Source organism: Aythya ferina (assembly GCF_964211825.1).
Source record: "Aythya ferina genome assembly, chromosome: 24".
NCBI classification, from domain to species: domain Eukaryota; kingdom Metazoa; phylum Chordata; class Aves; order Anseriformes; family Anatidae; genus Aythya; species Aythya ferina.
In genome coordinates this window covers 2,422,760-2,440,306 of record NC_140322.1, presented here as the reverse complement: position 1 = coordinate 2,440,306, position 17,547 = coordinate 2,422,760, and the positions used below count along the sequence as shown (strand labels likewise).

The 17,547-nt window shown below is 56.1% G+C and overlaps 3 protein-coding genes across 4 annotated transcripts in view; 1 reads left to right on the top strand and 2 right to left on the bottom strand.

The window, feature by feature from the left end:
* The first annotated feature begins 498 nt into the window (after positions 1–498).
* Positions 499–3,478, top strand: EVA1B (eva-1 homolog B). Its single transcript, XM_084497177.1, has 3 exons — positions 499–627; positions 2,313–2,430; positions 2,546–3,478. The coding sequence occupies exons 2-3, from the start codon at positions 2,364–2,366 to the stop codon at positions 2,959–2,961; spliced, it is 483 nt and encodes a 160-aa protein (XP_084353303.1). The 5' UTR covers positions 499–627; positions 2,313–2,363; the 3' UTR covers positions 2,962–3,478.
* Positions 3,479–4,203: 725 nt separating this feature from the next.
* On the bottom strand, positions 4,204–8,019 carry LOC311423327 (uncharacterized protein). The gene is made up of 8 exons (XM_084497181.1): positions 8,002–8,019; positions 6,693–6,890; positions 5,538–5,583; positions 5,214–5,310; positions 5,018–5,079; positions 4,695–4,944; positions 4,514–4,577; positions 4,204–4,431 (listed from the first exon to the last, which is right to left on the bottom strand). The coding sequence occupies exons 4-8, from the start codon at positions 5,303–5,305 to the stop codon at positions 4,393–4,395; spliced, it is 507 nt and encodes a 168-aa protein (XP_084353307.1). The 5' UTR covers positions 5,306–5,310; positions 5,538–5,583; positions 6,693–6,890; positions 8,002–8,019; the 3' UTR covers positions 4,204–4,392.
* A 1,743-nt stretch (positions 8,020–9,762) lies between these two features.
* Positions 9,763–17,547, bottom strand: part of THRAP3 (thyroid hormone receptor associated protein 3) — a 32,946-nt gene continuing 25,161 nt past the window's right edge. The window contains exons 8-13 of one of the 2 annotated variants that reach the window (XM_084497166.1): positions 16,984–17,095; positions 16,206–16,290; positions 13,724–13,908; positions 12,878–13,070; positions 12,262–12,411; positions 9,763–11,369 (exon numbers count right to left, since the gene is read on the bottom strand). In XM_084497166.1, the coding sequence (XP_084353292.1) occupies positions 11,148–11,369; positions 12,262–12,411; positions 12,878–13,070; positions 13,724–13,908; positions 16,206–16,290; positions 16,984–17,095 (947 nt within the window). In that variant the 3' untranslated portion in view covers positions 9,763–11,147. The remainder of the gene's footprint in view (positions 11,370–12,261; positions 12,412–12,877; positions 13,071–13,723; positions 13,909–16,205; positions 16,291–16,983; positions 17,096–17,547) is intronic. The other variant, XM_084497167.1, reaches the window with a different exon arrangement.

The following is a 17,547-nucleotide window of genomic DNA, read 5'->3' as shown; positions in this document are numbered from 1 at the left end:
TGGAACCCACCGAGGTGGGGCCGGGCCCCATCCCCACACCCTTTTCTTTGCCCCATGCTGCCGGAGCACCCCGCGGTGTTGGAGCACCCTGCGGCAGTAGGGCCGAGGTGCCCACACCTGGTCCCTACACGTCCCCACAACCCCAAGGGGGCCCAAATTCAGGGCAGGATCCCATCCCCAGACCCCTCTGAGGCTGGGGGCTGCCCCATGAGCGTGTCCCGGTGCGGCCGCGGCGCCTTCGCCCTGCCGAGGCTCAGCCTCTGCGCGCCTGGATCCCGGCACCGCCATCCCGGCGAGGATCAGGCCCTGTCCTTATCTTTCTCCTTATCTTTATCCTGCCGGATGGGTGCTGAGCACGGCCAGGACAGGCCCTGCAGCAGACGGGGTCCAGCACAGCCCACCCACAGCTCACCCCCCCTTTGCTCCGGGCCGTCCCGGGGGAGCGGGCGAGCCTCGGCCCCGCGCCCCACTCGGCGTTGGGACGGGGCTGCCATTGGCTCCGGCGGGGAGCGCTGACCGCCAGCCTCCTGCGAACGATTTCCTGTTGTTAATGCTAAACAGACCTTTCCCTCTCTTCCCTCGCTCCAGTCAAAGTGCAGCAGGCTCCCACCGCCGCCCGCCGTCCCGGTGAGTACCGGCCCCATGGCTCGGGGAACGGGGACGAAGGGGTCTGGGGGTGGCACCCAAGGGGTCCCCGCACCCCGTGTCCACCCCGTGCTGATGGCCACGGCGGGGTGACACCGCTCTGTGCTGTCCCCTGCCCGAGGTGCTTTGGTGTTGTGCCTGGGGACGCGGGGTTTGAGGGCAGAAGACTTGCTCCAGGCACCTGGCTTGGTGCCTGGGGACATGGGGTTTGGGGCTTGGGGACGCGGAGCTTGGGGGTCACAGGGCTGAGGGATGCCGGGCTCTGTGCCTGGGGACTCAGGGCTTGGGGACGCACGGTTCGAAGCCGCTCGGCTCCATCCATGCTTGGGGACATCAAGCTCGGCCCTTGGGGACACGGTGCTTGGTGCTTGGGGACACAGGGCTCGGCGTTTGGGGTGCTGTCGGCTGTGTCTGCGTGTCTGGGGCTGATGCAGCTCCTCCGGTGCCCCGGGGGGGTCCAAAGCAGCCCCAGCGGCATCGCAGGAGGGAGCCCAGCACCCGGCCAGCGCCTGTCCCCTGCTCCCAGCGCCCGTCCCCAGCCTCACTGCCACCCCGAGCCCACCGCAGCCCCGGACCTGCCCCTCCATGCCCATGGGTGCCCATCGCCAGGAGGGTGCTGAGCCCCCGATGGCCCAGGGGCTGCTCCTGCGGTGCCCTCGCCAGCAGCCTCGGCACCCGAAATCCCCAGAGCCCACGGTGGGGCCGAGCACATCCCAGCTGGCCCCGTGAAGGGCTCACAGCCTGGGCCCCTCCTGGGGACACCGCTGGCCCTATTTTGGGGTGTCCCCACCGGCAGGGCCGGCCCAGCCCCGCTGCGCATCGAGGCCCCGCAGCACTGCCCTGTCCAGGGACGGTTCTGCTGATGTGTCACATTTTCTGCATTTCTTTCCTCATTCCTCTCTCCGTGGAGACATTTCTGGGAAATGAGCTCTTCCCTCTGCCAGGGCCCGGGTGCTGCATCCCCTCCCGCCCCGCTCAGCATCACGGGGAGAGTACTGGGGGGGGGGGAACAGGGGCTGGTGCTCGGCCGCTTGGGGCCCTGGGGGTGTCCCCGTCCCCTGGGTGTCCCATGGGGTCTCCACCTCGCCTCCTCCCCACATTTCCCATGGGATCATCGGTGGCTTTTCCCCTCGCAGTGCGGGGCCAGTTCCCGCCCCAGCCCCTCTCTGTGCCCCCCCTGAGCTGCTCACCTGAGCCGTGGCCTTTGCACCCCAGCCCTGTCCTTGTCCCCGTGCTGTGGGGGCCGGCCCCACTCCTGGCCCAGGGCCCCACAGCAAACAGACAGGGCTGGGAGGGGTGTGGGGTTGGGGGGCACTGCCCCATGTCCCCCCAAAACACCACCACGGGGCGAGGAAGCCCTCGGTGCCGTGTCCTGGGGCGGAGGGGGCGGAAAGCCCGGCCCGCTGCAGCAGATCCGCTTGGCTCAGGGTCCTGGGGGTTGTGGGGGGGCCACATCCTGCCCGGCCCCGCAGGAAGAGCAGAGGGCGGCGGGACAGGACGGCTCCGCTTCGGCACCCGCCGGGGCTCGGCCCTGTCCATACAGCACCCCCAGCCACGAGCCCCTTCCCCTTCCACTCCTCTTTGCTCTCCGTGGTCCCCCCCGAGCTGTGCCCGTTGTGGGGGCTCCAGAAGCCCCCCAGCTCAGCCCCGTGCCCCCTGTCCCACAGATGCCCAGCACGTGCTGCCCGCAGAGCCCCTGAGCGCGGCCGGGCGCCGCGATGGAGAGCCGCAAGCAGGACATGGAGCTGCTGAGCAACAGCATGGCCGCGTACGCGCACATCCGAGGTGAGGCCACGCAGCCCCCAGTTTGGGCACGTCCCCAGCGGGGACCCCGGGGCCACCACGGCCCCGTTGAGGTCTGGGGACGTCCCCTCAGCCCCTTCGCCTTCCCTCCCCGCAGCCAACCCCGAGAGCTTCGGGCTCTACTTCGTGCTGGGCGTCTGCTTCGGGCTGGTGCTGACCCTGTGCCTGCTGGTGCTGCGCATCTCCTGCCGGCCCCGCGCCCGCCACCCGCCCCGGCCCCGGCCCGACCTCAGCGAGGACGACGACGACGAGGACGATGAAGACGAGGAGGAGGAGGACACCATCGACCGCGCCGCCTCCGAGTCGCTGCTGCCGGTGACCGAGATCCCCCTGGAGAGCCACGGCCCCGGGGACGGCGCGCTGCCCGTCAACGTCTTCGCCTCGGCCGAGGAGCTGGAGCGGGCGCAGCGGCTGGAGGAGCGCGAGCGCATCATCCGCGAGATCTGGCGCAACGGGCAGCCCGACATCCTGGGCACCGGCACCGGCACCCTGGGCCGCGTGCACTACTACTGAGCGCAGCGTGGTGCCGCCGGGGGGCACGGGGAGAGCCTCGCCCCCTCCCCAGGAACTCAGCCGATGCCGTGCCCTGAGAGCCTGCGGCATCACCGGGGGCTGAGAGCGGCGTAGGGCGCGGTTTGGTGCCAGGATTGGGGAGCACAGCGGGGCCGCTGGATGCCCGTGGGGTGGAGAAGCTCCGTGGAGCACCTTGGCACCAGCACCCCCAGCACCAGTTTCTCGCCCTCCCCGTCTGCCACCACGCGCAGCCGCTGCGGACACGATGCACTTTGAGCCATTGGTACGACTGCTGGCAAAGGTCAGCAGCCCCGGGACCCGGCGGGGATGGGGACAAGGACAAAAACGAGGACAAGGACAAGGACAGGAACAAGGACAAGGACAGGGACAGGGACAAGGACATGGCAGACCATGCCCGCTGGCCCCACGGTCTCTGCGCTGTCCCCTCGGGCTATACCCCCGTGCTCTCCGCGGGGTCCTGTCCTTCCCCACCAACACGGTGCTTTCATCCCCTGCCTCCCGTTCCCTGTCCGGCCCCTGGCTCTCTGCGCTCCCCTCCCGCCGGCCCCGCTCCATTCCCACTAAATTTAGCCGCCGGCCTTTCCGGCACCGCCCGGCCCCTGCCCCAGCGCCGTGCCGGATGTTTCCCAGCTGGGCTCTGGGGGCTCCTCGCGCTCCCCCGGGGCCGTGGCCACATCCTGCCCACGCTGCAGACCCCGGCCCAGCCCCGTGCAAGGGTGCGGGGCCGGTCCCTGCTGCCCCCCTCCCCGGCAGCTTTATAAAAATAGCTCCTTCCCAGGCCCGTCCCTGCGCCGGCAGCAGGATCCAGATGTTTTCCAGATGTTCTCCAGGCCCCACGCCAGTGGCGCGAGGCCAGAATGTGCCGGGGGGCTGGGAAACGGTGCGGGGGCAGCAGATGGAGGAGGAAGAGGAGGAGGCGCTGCCCCAGCCCCGTGGCGCATCCCGGCTCAGCACCTGAGCTGGGGATGAGGCTGGGGGGCTGCGGGGGGCTGCGGGGGGCTGCGGGGAGCTCAGGGGGGCTGAGCCCACCCCAGTCTGGCCGCTGGTCTCGGCACAGCCCAGCCCGTGACTCCCGGCACGTCCGCTCCCAGCACCGGCGCTCGGCCGTGGCGCAGCTCAGGCTGCAGCCGGGATGGCTCTGGGGACCCCCGTGGGACCCCCGTGGGACCCCCGTGTGCCACAGCAGGACCAGCCCAGACCCTAAATGGGACCCCCGCAGCGCTCCGTACCCAAAATAGTTTATTTTACCCGGTATTTTTAACAAAGAAAGGGCTGCTGCACGGCCTCAGAGCTGCAGCGAGCGGTGCCCGAGTGCAGGGATCCCTCGTGTCCGTATCGGCGCAGCCCCACTCCGGGGCTGGGGGTGCTCCTGGGGCTGGGGGTGTTTTGGGGGTCCCCGCTCAGCCCCCGCTAGCAGGGCAGCGCCTTCCTCACCCGCTCGATCTCCGCCTGCAGGGACGAGATGGGGAGCAGGGGGGTCGGTGGGGCACTGGGGGGGGGTCCTCGTGTCCCACGGCCACGGGGGGCTCACCTGCAGCGCCTCGCGCCTGGCCCGCTCGTGCTGCAGCTCCAGCCTCACGTCCTCCAGGTCCCTCCTGCGAGGCCACGGGGGTGGCTCAGGTGGGGCCGTGCCCAGCAGGGAGCTCTTGGAGGCCCTCGTGGACCCTTTTTAGGGTCGGCCGCCCCTCCCCATCGTCCCCGTCCCCACTCACAGGTGCTGGCCTCGCATCAGGTCCACGAGGATGTGCAGGGACCGCACCTCAGCCTTCAGGTCCTCCAGGGCCAGCCGCTGCTCCGGGCTCTGCGCTGCGGGAGGGAGAGGGGGGCAGAGCCCAGCACAGGGCAACCCCAAACCCCCCCCGGCCATGCTGGGCGGCCGCTGGCCCGGCACCCGGGGGCGCGTGGCCGTGGGGTGGCTCAGCTTGGCCGTGGTCACCTGCAGGGCGCTGAAGCCGTCGGCGTCTGTGAAAATGAAGGTGTGAAAGCAGGGCACGGCCACGGGACCCCGCGCCGGCAGCTCACAGCCTGGCCCTACCTGGGTCTGCGGCTCTGCCCCGCTCCAGTTCAGCCGAGGCGCCGGGCTGGGGGCTGCTGGGCCTGGGGGGTGGCAGGGGGCAGTGAGGTGGCACGGCCGTGGTGTGCCCACGGGGAGATGCTGAGCGTGGGCACGGCTCTGTGCTGGGCACATCAGGGCAGCCCCAAAAACCCCAAGGGGGACACGTGTGGCTTACTTGCTCGGCAGCCCCAGCGCTGGTTTGGTTTTGGCCGGGACGGGGGGCGCAGGAGCCATCCTCTTGCTGGGGGGCGGCTTGGGCGGCTCCATCCTCGCTGGGGAGAGCAGGGGGTGAGCAGCGGGGCTGGGACCAGTAGGGGGAACGGGGTGAGACTGGGTGAGACTGGGGCAGGAAGCGTTTCCTGCAGGGAGCCCCAGCACCGCGCTGCCTGGGCACGGGGACCTGCCCCCAGCGTGGGGGGTCCTGCCCTGCGCAAGGGGCCCCGTCCCTGTCCCCATCCCCGTCCCTGTCCCCTCCCTAGTTCCCCTGCCCAGTTCTCACCCCTGTGCTGCTGCTGGTGGCCAGGCCGGTCCCTCGCTGGCTCAGGCTGCCGGGGGAGCACGGGGGCTCATCAGGCGCTGGGGAAGGGTCCTGGTTACCGACCCCTCTCCCAGGGTCCCTTGGCTGGTGCAGGACAGGCCCCGTCCCCACTAGGATGTGGTCTCCAGGTGCCACCGCATCCCTGGACCCCCCCCCACGTCCCTAAATCCCATTCCTGCAAGCAACAGGGGGCTCGGCCCCATGAGCAGCCCCATGGTGGGCCCTGTCCCACCGCGTGCCCAGAGCCCCCTGTGCCAACCCAGGGGCAGCCCCAACCCACCCCAATCCCCCCTCCAGCCCCCCAACCTCTCACCCAGCCCCGCTCCCGCTGTGGCTGCGCTCGTGGCGCTTCCTCTGCGCGCCGCAGCCCTGCGCCTCCCCCAGGGTGCCGGCACGGGCAGGATGCCGGCCCCACCGCCACCACCTACGGGGTGACAGCACCCCCCCTGCACCCAGCCCGGGGTGGACACGGGGCACCAGGCCACCAGCACGTGCCCATGGGCCTCCCCGTCCCCATCACGGGCCGGTAGCCCTGTGGCCACCGGGTCCCCGCTGCCACCAGCGCATCGCTCGGCTCTGCGGCCTCGTGGGCACGAAAACCACCCCTGGGCTTTGTCCACCCCGAGGCCGCTGCAGCCAGAAGCCACGTGCGGGACCACCGGGACGGGGACGAGGGCGCCCAGCCCTGATGGCACGGGAGATGCTCTCCAGGCCCCGGCACCGTCGCTCCCAGCAGTTTGGGGCTGGCGGTGCCCGAAGCTGCCACCGGGACAGGCGCAGAGCCGTGTTTTTGCCATCCTACCTGCCGGCACGGGGCTGCCCCCCAGGCCGTGCCGCTCGGCGCCGTGCCAGGCTCCCCCCGGCCGCCCCGGCCCCGCGCCGCGCACGTGACGCTGGAGGAAATCGGCTCCGCGCGGGGAAGGAAGTCGAAGCGCTGAGCACCGCGGTGCTGGTCCACGCCGCATCCCTGGCACCCCGTGGGGGGCTCCTCCTGCCCCTCTTCTTCCCACCGGCCCCGCTGCTGCCACCCCCCAGGCGATGCGGAGATGCCCAGGGCCCAAAATCCACCGTGGCCAAGCTCACGGGATGTCGTGTGCTGGGGTGGCATCGCCTCACCTTGCAGGGGACCCGGACATCTCCCCTCCACAGCGGCAGCTCCAGGGTGTCGGTGAACAGCTCCTGGCAGAGCTGTGGCTCCAGGAGGGGGCTCACCGGGATGCTGCAGCCCCCAGCTCCTCCCCAGGTCCCTGCACCCACAGTGACCCCCAGCTCCAGGGGGCAGGAGGGGCGCTGGGCGCTGCGCTGCGGCTCTTCCTGCAGGAGAAAACCCCGCTGGGGCGCAAGGGATCCATCTCCCCCTGCCCCAAATGGGGGTTGGGGCCAGCCCAGGCAGCACCAAGCCATTTCCAAACCCCCCCAAAGCTCCAGCGTGGAGCCCCCCGACCCTCCTGTGCCACCTGGGCAGCTGCTCCCCAGCGCCGTGACCTCGGTGTTGGGGTGGGGAAGGGACGGGGACCCCGGGGCCGCAGCCGTGGGATGGGGTCCCCTGGTGGGAGCTGTGTCCCCGTTTGTTCCTGTGGTGCTGTGGGGTGGCCTTGGGGGCCTGAAGTGGCCGGGTGGTTTGTGCTGGGGGCCGGGGAGCAGCGAGCAGCAGGATGCTGTGAGGCAGCCACAGAGGGAAGTCAGGAAACCATCGCGGGGAAAGGGTCGGGGAGAGGAAGGGAGCAGGAGGTAAAACCACGGGGCTGTCCTGCCCCAGCCCCGGCGCTGCTGGGGAAGCTGAGGCAGGCAGCAGTTACGGTGTAGGCTCTGAAGAGGCAGCAGTGACCCCGTGGGCTCCCCGAACGCTTCCCAGCAGTGCTGGAGGCCAGCGGCGAGCTTTGGTACAGCAAAACCTCCGCACCCACCACCGGGCCCTGCAGCGGGGTGAGCACAGCCCTGCCCCGACCCATGGGACTCATCCCCACTCCTTGACCTCCCCCGTGGTGTCTGCACCGAGGCCGGGCAGGACAGAGCCAGGTTTGTGCAGGGCAGGGGCAGCAGGGATGAGGGCAAGGAGCCCACGGGGCAGCGGTGCTGGGTCAGCACCCGCACGGTGCAGGGGTGGGAGGGAAGCAAGGGGCACCCGGTTGCTTTTTTGGGGTTTGGGTGCCGATGTGCAGGCAGGGCTTTGGTCTCCGTCCTGCCCTTCCTGCTGGACACTCGCTGTCCCGGGGGGCAATTCGCCACCGCCCCTGGGAGCTGCTGCCCCAGAGCAGAGGGGATTTTGCCCCAAGCCTCCCACCACCGCCCCCCTGGCTGGGGCTGCGGCTGCGGGGCTGGTTTAGCTGACGAGCAGAAGGAACCAGCTCCATCTGTCACTGCAGACAGAGGATTTGTCCCCCGGCCGTGCCTCCTTGCCCAGCAGGGACCTGCCTGCCCCTACCTGAGCTGCCTGTGCCCCCCGCAGCCGACCCGGTCCCACGGCGAGGACAGGAGGCTCCGCGCTCCCCTACGGCACCTCGACGCCTCGCGGCTCTCCCTGTAGCTTCAGCAGGGAGGGGGAAGTGAAAGCTAAACCACAGAGGGGCCAAAACCCACAAACCACAAGCGCACGAGGCTCGTGGGCTGGAGCCCCGCTGCGGAGCGCAACGGCCGGAAAGGGGCAGCGGGGCCGAGGGCTCCCCGCTGGTCCCGGCCCCGCCAGGTGAATGCTCCCTTTAAAATCCCTTTGAATGGGTAATGCTGAAGGGAAGTAAAAGGAGAGGCTTGTTTGCAGCTGGCCCAAGGAGCAGCACCAAGCGGGATGTGTGGTCTCGCCCCTGGGTTTGCCCGGTGAGGCTGGAGGAGCAGTGAACACAGGGCAGCTTCTGTCCGAGTTGGCACAAGGGCTCCATTTCAAGCAGGGAGGGAAACACGAGGCATTAACCCACACCCCTCTGAGCACCACGCACTAGGAATGCCCCTCTGGGGTGCAGGCAGACCCCTGGACTCACCCCAGACCCCTAACCATCGCCCCACCCCACACAACTTGCCCAAACACAGCGAGCTGTCACCTGCCTTGGTGACAGCAATAGCAAAACCTGTACCGAACGGCACAGCAACGAGTGGTTTCGTGAATCAGCAGCTGCCAAGCTTTCAGGGCTTTTTTTCAGGTTTTTTTTTTGTGCTGGCATGGAACAGGGGTGGCAGGAGGTGGGATCGTCGGTGAGTTCAGTTTGGGAGGTGGCTGTGGCTGTTACGTGCAGCCCCTGCAGTCAGCCTGTGGCTTCGTAGCTTCATCACTCGCTTCCTTCTCCCACGCCACTTCTGCTAACAGGCAGTGGCTGCTCTGGGGAGAGGTGGCTTGGAAACAAAGCCCTCGGGCTCCTCCCTGCCTCTCCGAGATGGATGGTGGATGGGCAGATGAGAATCCACCGAGGAAAGAAGGGCGAGAAGTGCGGAGCACAGAGCAGCCCCCACTGCTCTGCGGGGCTGAGGGGCTTCAGCCCCTGCCCTCGTGGCACAGGGAACGTCCTCGGGGTCCTTCAGGAAGGAGCTGAGTGCAGTTGGAAGGCAGCAGGAAGGCAGCAGCTTTGTCACAGCCCCCAGAGTCTTGGCCAGGGCTGAGCTGCTTGGTTTGCTGCTCCCAAGGGACAACTAACAGCAGCACACACACAAATTAGCTTTTTAGCTACTACCTTAAAAACAGGTCAGGCTGATGGCACAAAACACCCACGTGCCGGGTTCCTGCACCCACCAGGACACAGCCAGGGCCAGGAGCTGCAGGAAGAGCTGTCACCAACAGGCACTGCCCCGACAGCTCCTGCAGGACCAACTCCAGGGATCTGCTCCTGCCCTCGGCTGTTGCAATGAGATTTTCCACTGGCTTCCACGTGCAAAGTTCCCTAGCTGGGGAGCTGTATAAAACGGGAACCTCGAGTGTTGGGCTGGGAGTAACTGCTTGCAACTGCTGCTTTTCAGCAGTGGGGCAGCCCCACAGGCCCCAGCCTGAGCTTCCTTTTTCCTTACTGCTGTTTATTAGTGCTGTCTAAGCCAATTTCTCCTCTGGGACCATGTTTTAAAGCTGCTCTTCCCAGCAACTTCTGCAGCTCCACCCTGAGGCTGGCCAAAGCCCTTCGCTTCTCTCGGCTCCACCAGTTAATTCGGAAGGCAAATGGCTGGTGGCAGAGGGAGCCCCAGACTCAGACCCCAAAACAAAGCAGAGTTACACCTACTACTCATTTTATTGTATTTTATTTGCATAAACAAACTCGAGGGGGGTTGCTAAACAGGAACTGTTCAAGTCAAAACAAACCAAACGCTAGTTGGTGTGTGTGGGGGGATGAGCACAGCAATCCTGGGGGAGGGAAGGCAGAGGTGGTGAGGACAGGGAGAGAGAGCGGTGTCTTTACAGCACGTGCACACTCAGCGTCGGTGCGTGGACATGCCTCTGCTGCTACCAAGGCTCACTGACCCAGCCACAACTGTCTGCAAACTTCTTCAGAGTACTTCTTTTTCTTTTTTTTTTTTTTTTTTGTTTAAAGTAGAAGATGAAAAGAAATGCATGGTAACGGCCATCCTTAGCCAGCACAGGAGGGGTTTGCCTTTTGTTTTTTATAAAAAGATTAATAAAAAATATTGAAAAATTCTCATCTTTCCTTTTATATTTTTTTTTTTTTTTTAACCTAGTAGAATTCTGAAGTTTCTTAGAAAACTATGTTACCTTGGAAAGAGCACTCGAGTTCACAACCAGCTGCAAAGAGGATACACAAAATGCCTACAAGCAGTTTGGGGCTCCAGCACACACCAGGCCTAACACTGTACACAAACAGTGATGAAAAGTAGGGTGTCATTTTTTTTTTTTTTTTTAAAACCATGCTAATTTCCTTAACTTTCAACATAAAAGGAAAACAATTGGTTTTAAAAGGCCCTAAAACAACTGTTACATAAAAAAAGTTCTTAAAAAAATCATAGCAGTTTGGTCCCAACAAGTTAACATTTAGATGTTTATTCACATGCTTCATTGTTTCTTATTTATAAGAACCAAAAATAGTTTCCAAAAATTATCATTTAATTGATGTTACTACATACGTAAAGGCCTAAAATAAGTAAGTATGAATTTAAAAAATTGAATACACAATAGGGGAGAAAAATTTGAACTGGCGAGTTAATCCCGACCTTTGCTATTTCAAATTATAAAAGAGAAACAAAAAAAAAGTGTCAAGACTACTGGGTTAAGATGGGCACAAACCGAAATCCACATCGTCTTCAAAGCCTGTTACCAAAAAAAAAAAATTAACCGACCATTCAATAAGGTCACAGACAAGAGAGAAAATCTAGGATCTCACCCAGTACTTGACCTTATTCAGTCCAGAAGGTAAGTCTTTGGGAAGGTATACTCCATGAGCGGATCCAAGCATATATGATTTATCAGTTCTAGTCCACACTTAGGGAGGCTGAACTCTGAAAATGCAGTTAACTTCGGGATTATTTCCGAGCTCCTCTCTGGGGCTCTGCTCAGCTCTTCAGGCTCGCCCTGACAATCTCCATCACCAGCATGCTGAACCCCTCCACTCCTGCCAGGGCTCCCCGGGAACACGCAGACCGCAGCTACTCAGTCGTTGACTGCAAGTTGTCCTTTTCCTCTCTGTTTTCCGTTCCGCTTTCGTCATCCTCGATTTCTCCTTCTTCGCCGCTGAATTTGTCGTGAGCCCACTTGGGGCTGGTGCTCGACTTCCTGAACATGAAGCGACCTCGTCCTCGGGGGAAGGCACCCCGACCACGGCCTCTGTTCACCCACTTCTCTGCTCCTTCGCCCTCCCGGTCATCATGCTGCATGGGGAGAAGGCAATGACAGCAGCTGACACAGACTGTGACTGCTCCCGGTGTGAGAGGAGCAGGAAAACACTGCCTGGTGATATCAGCCCTGCAGCACCAACCAGATTTATGCCACAGTGAGTACTGCCCTCTAAACACAAGCACTGGCTTGTTTGGGGGATGAAAACAGCAGATGAAGGCAGGAATGCACAAATGCCACGCAGGCTCTCTTTGTGCATGGCAACCCATCACTGCAATTGGTACAGGCTGCTATGAACCACGCTGCTAGGCTCAAACTGATCCATTTCTGTACATAAAGTGCAGGCTAGAGACTGGACACCAAAACAAATTACATTTCTACCTTCAACAAGATCAGAAAAAATGAAGTAAGGTAAGATCAAGGCTTTCTTGTTCGAGCTGCAGGACTGAAACACAGCGTTATTTAATGAAAACTCAGGTACCCCAAATCAGGAAGGGAAAAAGAAGTTTGTGTGTTTAAACTTTCCCTTTTTCAAAGAAGGGTCATTCAGACAGGATTCTCCCAGATAAACGACTGTTAGTATGGCAGACCTAGCAGCAGTTAAAAGGAACAGTGCTAACCCATCCAGAAGCTGAACTCCAAACAGGGATGGAAGACCCAAGGAGTGTAGGCCATCTGCAACACAGTCTGACAGATTTAAGCTGCATTTTCTGCACTACTGTGAAACACGGGGTCTTTAACCAGCCTTCAGGATTTCATTTCACTTACTGGCCAACCATTCTCAAATGAACAGTAACAAACTCTAGTGGTGAGCCATAAGCTTCTGGTGAGGAAGCAGCACATGAAGCTGTAAACTGGTAGATTAGAAACGTTTAAGCCAGATATACCTGGAGGATTTATGCACGTTTTAGTGCTTCAGACACATACCAGGTAGTACTTCTTGCTCTTCGGTGTGTACTCTGGATCCCACTCCTCATCTCTGTTTCTCTTCTGGAAGTCGTTGTTGCCACCGCTGTTGCTGTTATTGTTTCCTGAAAAGTTGCCTCTGCCCCATCCTCTCCCCCTTGCTCTGAACTGCTGCAACAGCAAAACACGGGAGAAAAATAAAAAGATTGTGGTGGCAGTGCCCCCCCAGCTGCCTGCTGACTTCAGGGGCACCAAGCTGTAAGACTTGTATGTAACTAAGGCACAGAAACTGCAAATAATAAGCAGGGTTATGACCAGATGAGTCATTTTGGTAGCCTAACCCAACCCAACTGATGCACATTACGCTGCCCATCAGGGCTGCTCAGCAATTACTAATGAGCAAAAGCTTCTGGGCTTGATTCTGCTCCATGCAGCTTGAGTTCAACCGCCCAGGCTGTATTGTCAACACCCTGGTTAGTGCTTGAGATACAGAGTGATCACATTCTGGCTCATCATCCACAGCCAGACCACACCTTTGGGGCTTCTCCCTTACCGTATGCTTTAATTGTGGAAGAACAATTCACAATAGCTGCTTTTTGACTGCTTTAGCAATTGGTACTCGGGGTGGGATACTTACAAAGGTCCCTCTAGCTCTTCCTCTCTCATTTGGACCTGTGAATTCTTTAGTCCCCAGCCGGGACTTGTCAAAGCCTGTGGAGCTTTCCTCTCTCTCCTCAGTCTCCTCTGGATATTCCTCTGCTTTGACTGAATGAGAGGATCGTGAGGATGATGAGCTGGATCTGGATCTCTCACGCACCCTTCGGTGTTTCCTGTTTCAGTGATAGGAAATGAGGGTCAGGGGGACACCACAGGGTTCAGAACTTAGTAGTAACCTGCTTGCTACAGAATTATTTATCATTCCCCTATCAATGCAATGCTTTCATTCTCCTACTATGAAAAAGAAAAGCCATATTAACAACTCAAGATCAGCTACAACATGCAGATCTAACAGGTCCCAAGCCTTCTCTGGCACAACCTTGCTGCTTTTAAGGTGTTTCTACCTCCAACTATTAGATAAGCATGAATTTGACACCAGTAGTATTCCCTTCTCCTCTAGGTCTCCTTTCTAGGAGGAAGACATTCATTTACAAATACAGTTTTAGTCAAATGGAAAAAAATATGCTAATAGAAAAGGATTAAACCTAAAGAAGTCATTTAAACATTGCTGTTTTTTCTGTAACTGGAACAAGAAGAAAAAGTGACTCACCCATTCTGACATACGAAGCCTTCTCATTTACCTTTAACAGTTATTTATCGTTTCAGACAGATATAATGGTATCGAGAAGACACGCAGAGGAATAATTCACGCCACTGCAGCAGTTATGTCAACAGGTGTACAACTATATATACGTGATGTTGTCTCCAACTTTAATAGCAGAAATATGAAATGCAGAAGGAAATGGCTATTAGGTTTCCTACATACTTTTTCTTTGAGCCTTTGTGAGATTTCTCCGTTTTCTCAGTTGATCTTTCCCTTGAGTGACTTGAATCTCTCGAGTCCACTGATTCTCTGGATTTATCGCGTTTAAGATCTCTTTCCTTATGTTTTTTACGGCGTTCGATATCAAGGCGCAGGTCAACAGGGTCGTCCTTATATTTCCCTTCAGCCTACAAGTGCAGGGAAGGAGAGAGTTTAACACAAAGGTTTACAGCACGCTACTTCAGCACCATTACTTTGCTACTGACTGCACAGACTTCTGGAGGACAGGAATTTATCTGAATGCTAATCGATACTTAATCCATTTTAAGATGTAAAATAATGCACAGATTTCAATTTTCCTACGTCAAGAGCACTGTTTTTAACTTCTAATTTCTTTTAAACAGCATTAGAACAGCCTGGCAATAGGGAGGGAGAAACACAGAGGCTGACACTTATTGCATACACCACAGCCAGTGAGATGAGAACAACTTGGAAATCTAATCCATCTGATTGTGTGTCAGGCATTTTTGGCATGCTGCAGTCCTAGCAGCCTGTGGACACTTGTCACCGAACAGCAGCACGCTCACTACCCTGCTGACGAATCATCTAGCAGCATGGAAGGAATTTTTAATCACCAGGTCTGAAAACTTGAGAAGCAAAAGGTGTCTCCAAGTGGCAAAGAGCTAAGACAGTGATTGCTAATCAAAGCTTTAAGAGACAGAGGCCACCAAAATGCAGTGATCAAGGTTCTTAGGAGGAATATCAGCACCCCACTGATCTTTAACACATCTGTCAAGAAGATTTGCTCTGTGGCAGGTATCACCTACAGCACTGCTTGCCCCTCGACCAGAAGTCACCACAGATGGCATGTGTTTCTCCACTTAAGCCTAGCAAGTCTACTAATGCCAGCTACCCGGCATTTCACAAAGAAAAAAAAGCTGCACGAAAAACAGAACTAGATTTTTACTTTTAAATAGCTAACTAAAAAAATCTACTTATGCTTGAGTTCTATTGAAATTGCTGCTTAAATGATTTTCTCTAGAAAACATGAAGTTATATTACTGTGTATGTTTTAAGACCCATGACTCTTCGATGAACTTCTGCTCTGCCTGCACACAAGAGCAGCAAACTGACAGTGGCTGTGGTTTTGACACACATTTAACAGCGGTTCTTTAGTGGGAAGCCTGTGCACACAATGCAGCTAGCAACATACAGCCTCCACAGTTGCGTCCAGAGATTGCTACTTCATTTACACATTTACACTTCATTTACTTATCTTGGGAACTGTATTACTTGATATGCAACATAAATCAGATTAATCGTCTTGAATTAAATACAAAAGGATTAGTAATTCTCTAGCTATTAAATTTTTTACTTACATGAGTTATTAAAAACTTTTTTGTTTAAATAAAAATGTCAAATAACGCAGGAGTGGGAGCAGACGTTTTGTTTTGTTTTTGGTTTTTGTTTTTTTTTTGCTCTTCTACTTTCCCCAGGCAAAGAGCTTTAATTTCTACTCTGAGAATAAAACTGCTCCCAACACGATGGATGACAGATAAGTGACAAAATCAGCAGCAGCTCCCTTATGTGGTACAGCAAACACCTATTTGGGTTTGTGAGGGCACGTCTGTTTCACGGAAGGCTGGCGAGCTGTTTGGAAACCACGTTTATAATACACTCTGCCAAGCTGATGCTCAGAGTTCAGGCCCATCAAATCCATCTCACCATCGTCCATGTCAAGCCACAAGTGTGTTTGGAAAAAATCGAAAACAAATATGAAACAAGTAAGGTTTCAGCAGGACTGTTTAAAATCTCTTCAACGTTCAACGTAAATATGTATGAAGGTGAATAAACAAAGTTTAAAATCCCAAACATTAAGTTAAGCCACTTTAATGATCGTTTACAGTACGTGCGATGGCTTAACACTGATCTACTCAGAAAAGCTAACACACTAAATTCCAAATGGTCTGGATCTACTCAAACAGGTGCTGAATGTTAAAGTAACAGCAATCAACAGAAATGGTACAGTAAGTTGTTAGAACAAAATTTATAATCTGCTTAATAGTGTATCTTGTTTAGATAAGTATTTAGTTTTACTTTCCTCTTTTTGACATGCATGTCTTTTTGAAAACATGGTTGGAAATATCGCATGTATACAATTGATTTAATAATACTTACAAGCAGAAAAATATCACAAAAAGTCTCTTCTCTCATCATGGGCACTTGTTCCAAAAATCCTCTCTTTTTTCTCAAGCTCACCTCAATTGACTTTGGGGTCATTTACCATAGTCTAACCACTTCACAAAGGTTGTTGATACATTTTTAATAAAAATTAACCCTTTGTAGTTCATTTTTAGAATTATGCCCATCCTTAAAAGAAAAACACAAACTTAAGTAGAGAGTAATTTAAACAAAAACATCACTGTTAAGTTCATGCCCAATGCACTCATTTTGTTGAATTAAACTAATCAGAGTAACAGTTCACCTTGAAGCCAGGATCTCTGGAACTTTTCGATTCCTCTTGAGAGAATCCATGTTTTCTAAAAGTACTGGGAGAAATATCTATCCTCCTAAAAGAAAGATAAGAGTCATCTTACAAACAGGATTAAGTTTTTACATTAAACGTCACTTAAAAGCAGACACTCCGATGTTTCCAAATCTATTTAAAACTCCTCATTTTTTCCATTTTTGCTGAAGCTGCTTTACAGCAGCTTAGGATTCACGAGCAGGTCTGTCGATGTCAAGCTATTTTTCAATAAATAACTGTCCAAGCACTCTTTCAGCTGTAGACAAAAGGACTGAGAAAAATATAAGGAAGAACGCAACATGATAAAACATAAATGCAAGTCTTTTTAAAACCAGAACTTTATAGCATTATGAAAATGCCTATAAATGATACATGATCATAACTTATTTAAGCTTTCATATTCCCATATGCTTACCAAGTAACATTAGCAAGCGGCTGCAAGTCCATCTAAAATATATCAAGTCTAAAATGTAAGGAATTCAAGTGATAGACTAAGACATCCCCTCTCCTCTTCCACCAAGACATCACTTCTGTCCTTTAAGGATTTAATCACGACCTTCCTTAGTCTGTCTTGTTAAAGGCTGGGTAGGAGACTAGACACAACTCTAACATGCAAGCCATACTGCATGACTTTTTTAACTAGGTAGAGATCCGCCCATTCTCTCCTGTTCTTGAATTATTCCAGAATTCCAGTTTAAGAGAAGGAAACCCAAAATCTCACTGCATTGCCACCAACCTGTGAATTTCAGGGCTCTTTTTGTTTTTAGCTGCATCCTGTTCCATTCCTTTCTTTAGGTATTTGGTAAAGCGTTCATTCAGTGTCATTCCTGAAGATCCAAAGTGATGCTCTGTGGGGTGGTTGAGCAAACAACACCACAATATTAATACAATATTAATATTTTTGTAAACAGAAAGAACACGTCAGTCCCACAGCTTGGTCAAATTCAGTTGCAGGACACATGAAGCACACAGATGAGCAACTCTACACTGCTGAGAAATTTCAACTTCACTCTTGAAATTAACAATTCACTTGGGTAACTTACTCTTGAAATTAATGGCATGTGAACTCACTTTACAGACACGATTTAGGTAAATATACACGAATCAATAGAATATACAAATTCTAAGTCACAGTTTCCCTGAATTTTGTTCAGGTAAAAGCAAGAACACCTCTTCCGCCTTTCCAGAAAATTTTTTTTTTAATGTAAATGGTGAGGTGGGTGTACAGGCAGCTGGTACTTGCAAGACTGTCTCTGGATAAAGCTAGACTTTTAGGCTGTCTGGTGCAACAGAGCTCAGA

What these genes read in the sequence shown, in the direction of transcription:
- LOC311423327 (XM_084497181.1), bottom strand. Translation starts at nt 5,305, where the DNA reads ATGGAGCCGCCCAAGCCGCCCCCCAGCAAGAGGATGGCTCCTGCGCCC. An exon ending in CTGATGCGAGGCCAGCACCT is followed by an intron (nt 4,578 to 4,694) that starts GTGAGTGGGGAC and finishes GTGGCCTCGCAG; the next exon opens with GAGGGACCTGGAGGACGTGA. An exon ending in CCAGGCGCGAGGCGCTGCAG is followed by an intron (nt 4,432 to 4,513) that starts GTGAGCCCCCCG and finishes TCGTCCCTGCAG; the next exon opens with GCGGAGATCGAGCGGGTGAG.
- EVA1B (XM_084497177.1), top strand. Translation starts at nt 2,364, where the DNA reads ATGGAGAGCCGCAAGCAGGACATGGAGCTGCTGAGCAACAGCATGGCC. An exon ending in CGCGTACGCGCACATCCGAG is followed by an intron (nt 2,431 to 2,545) that starts GTGAGGCCACGC and finishes CCCTCCCCGCAG; the next exon opens with CCAACCCCGAGAGCTTCGGG.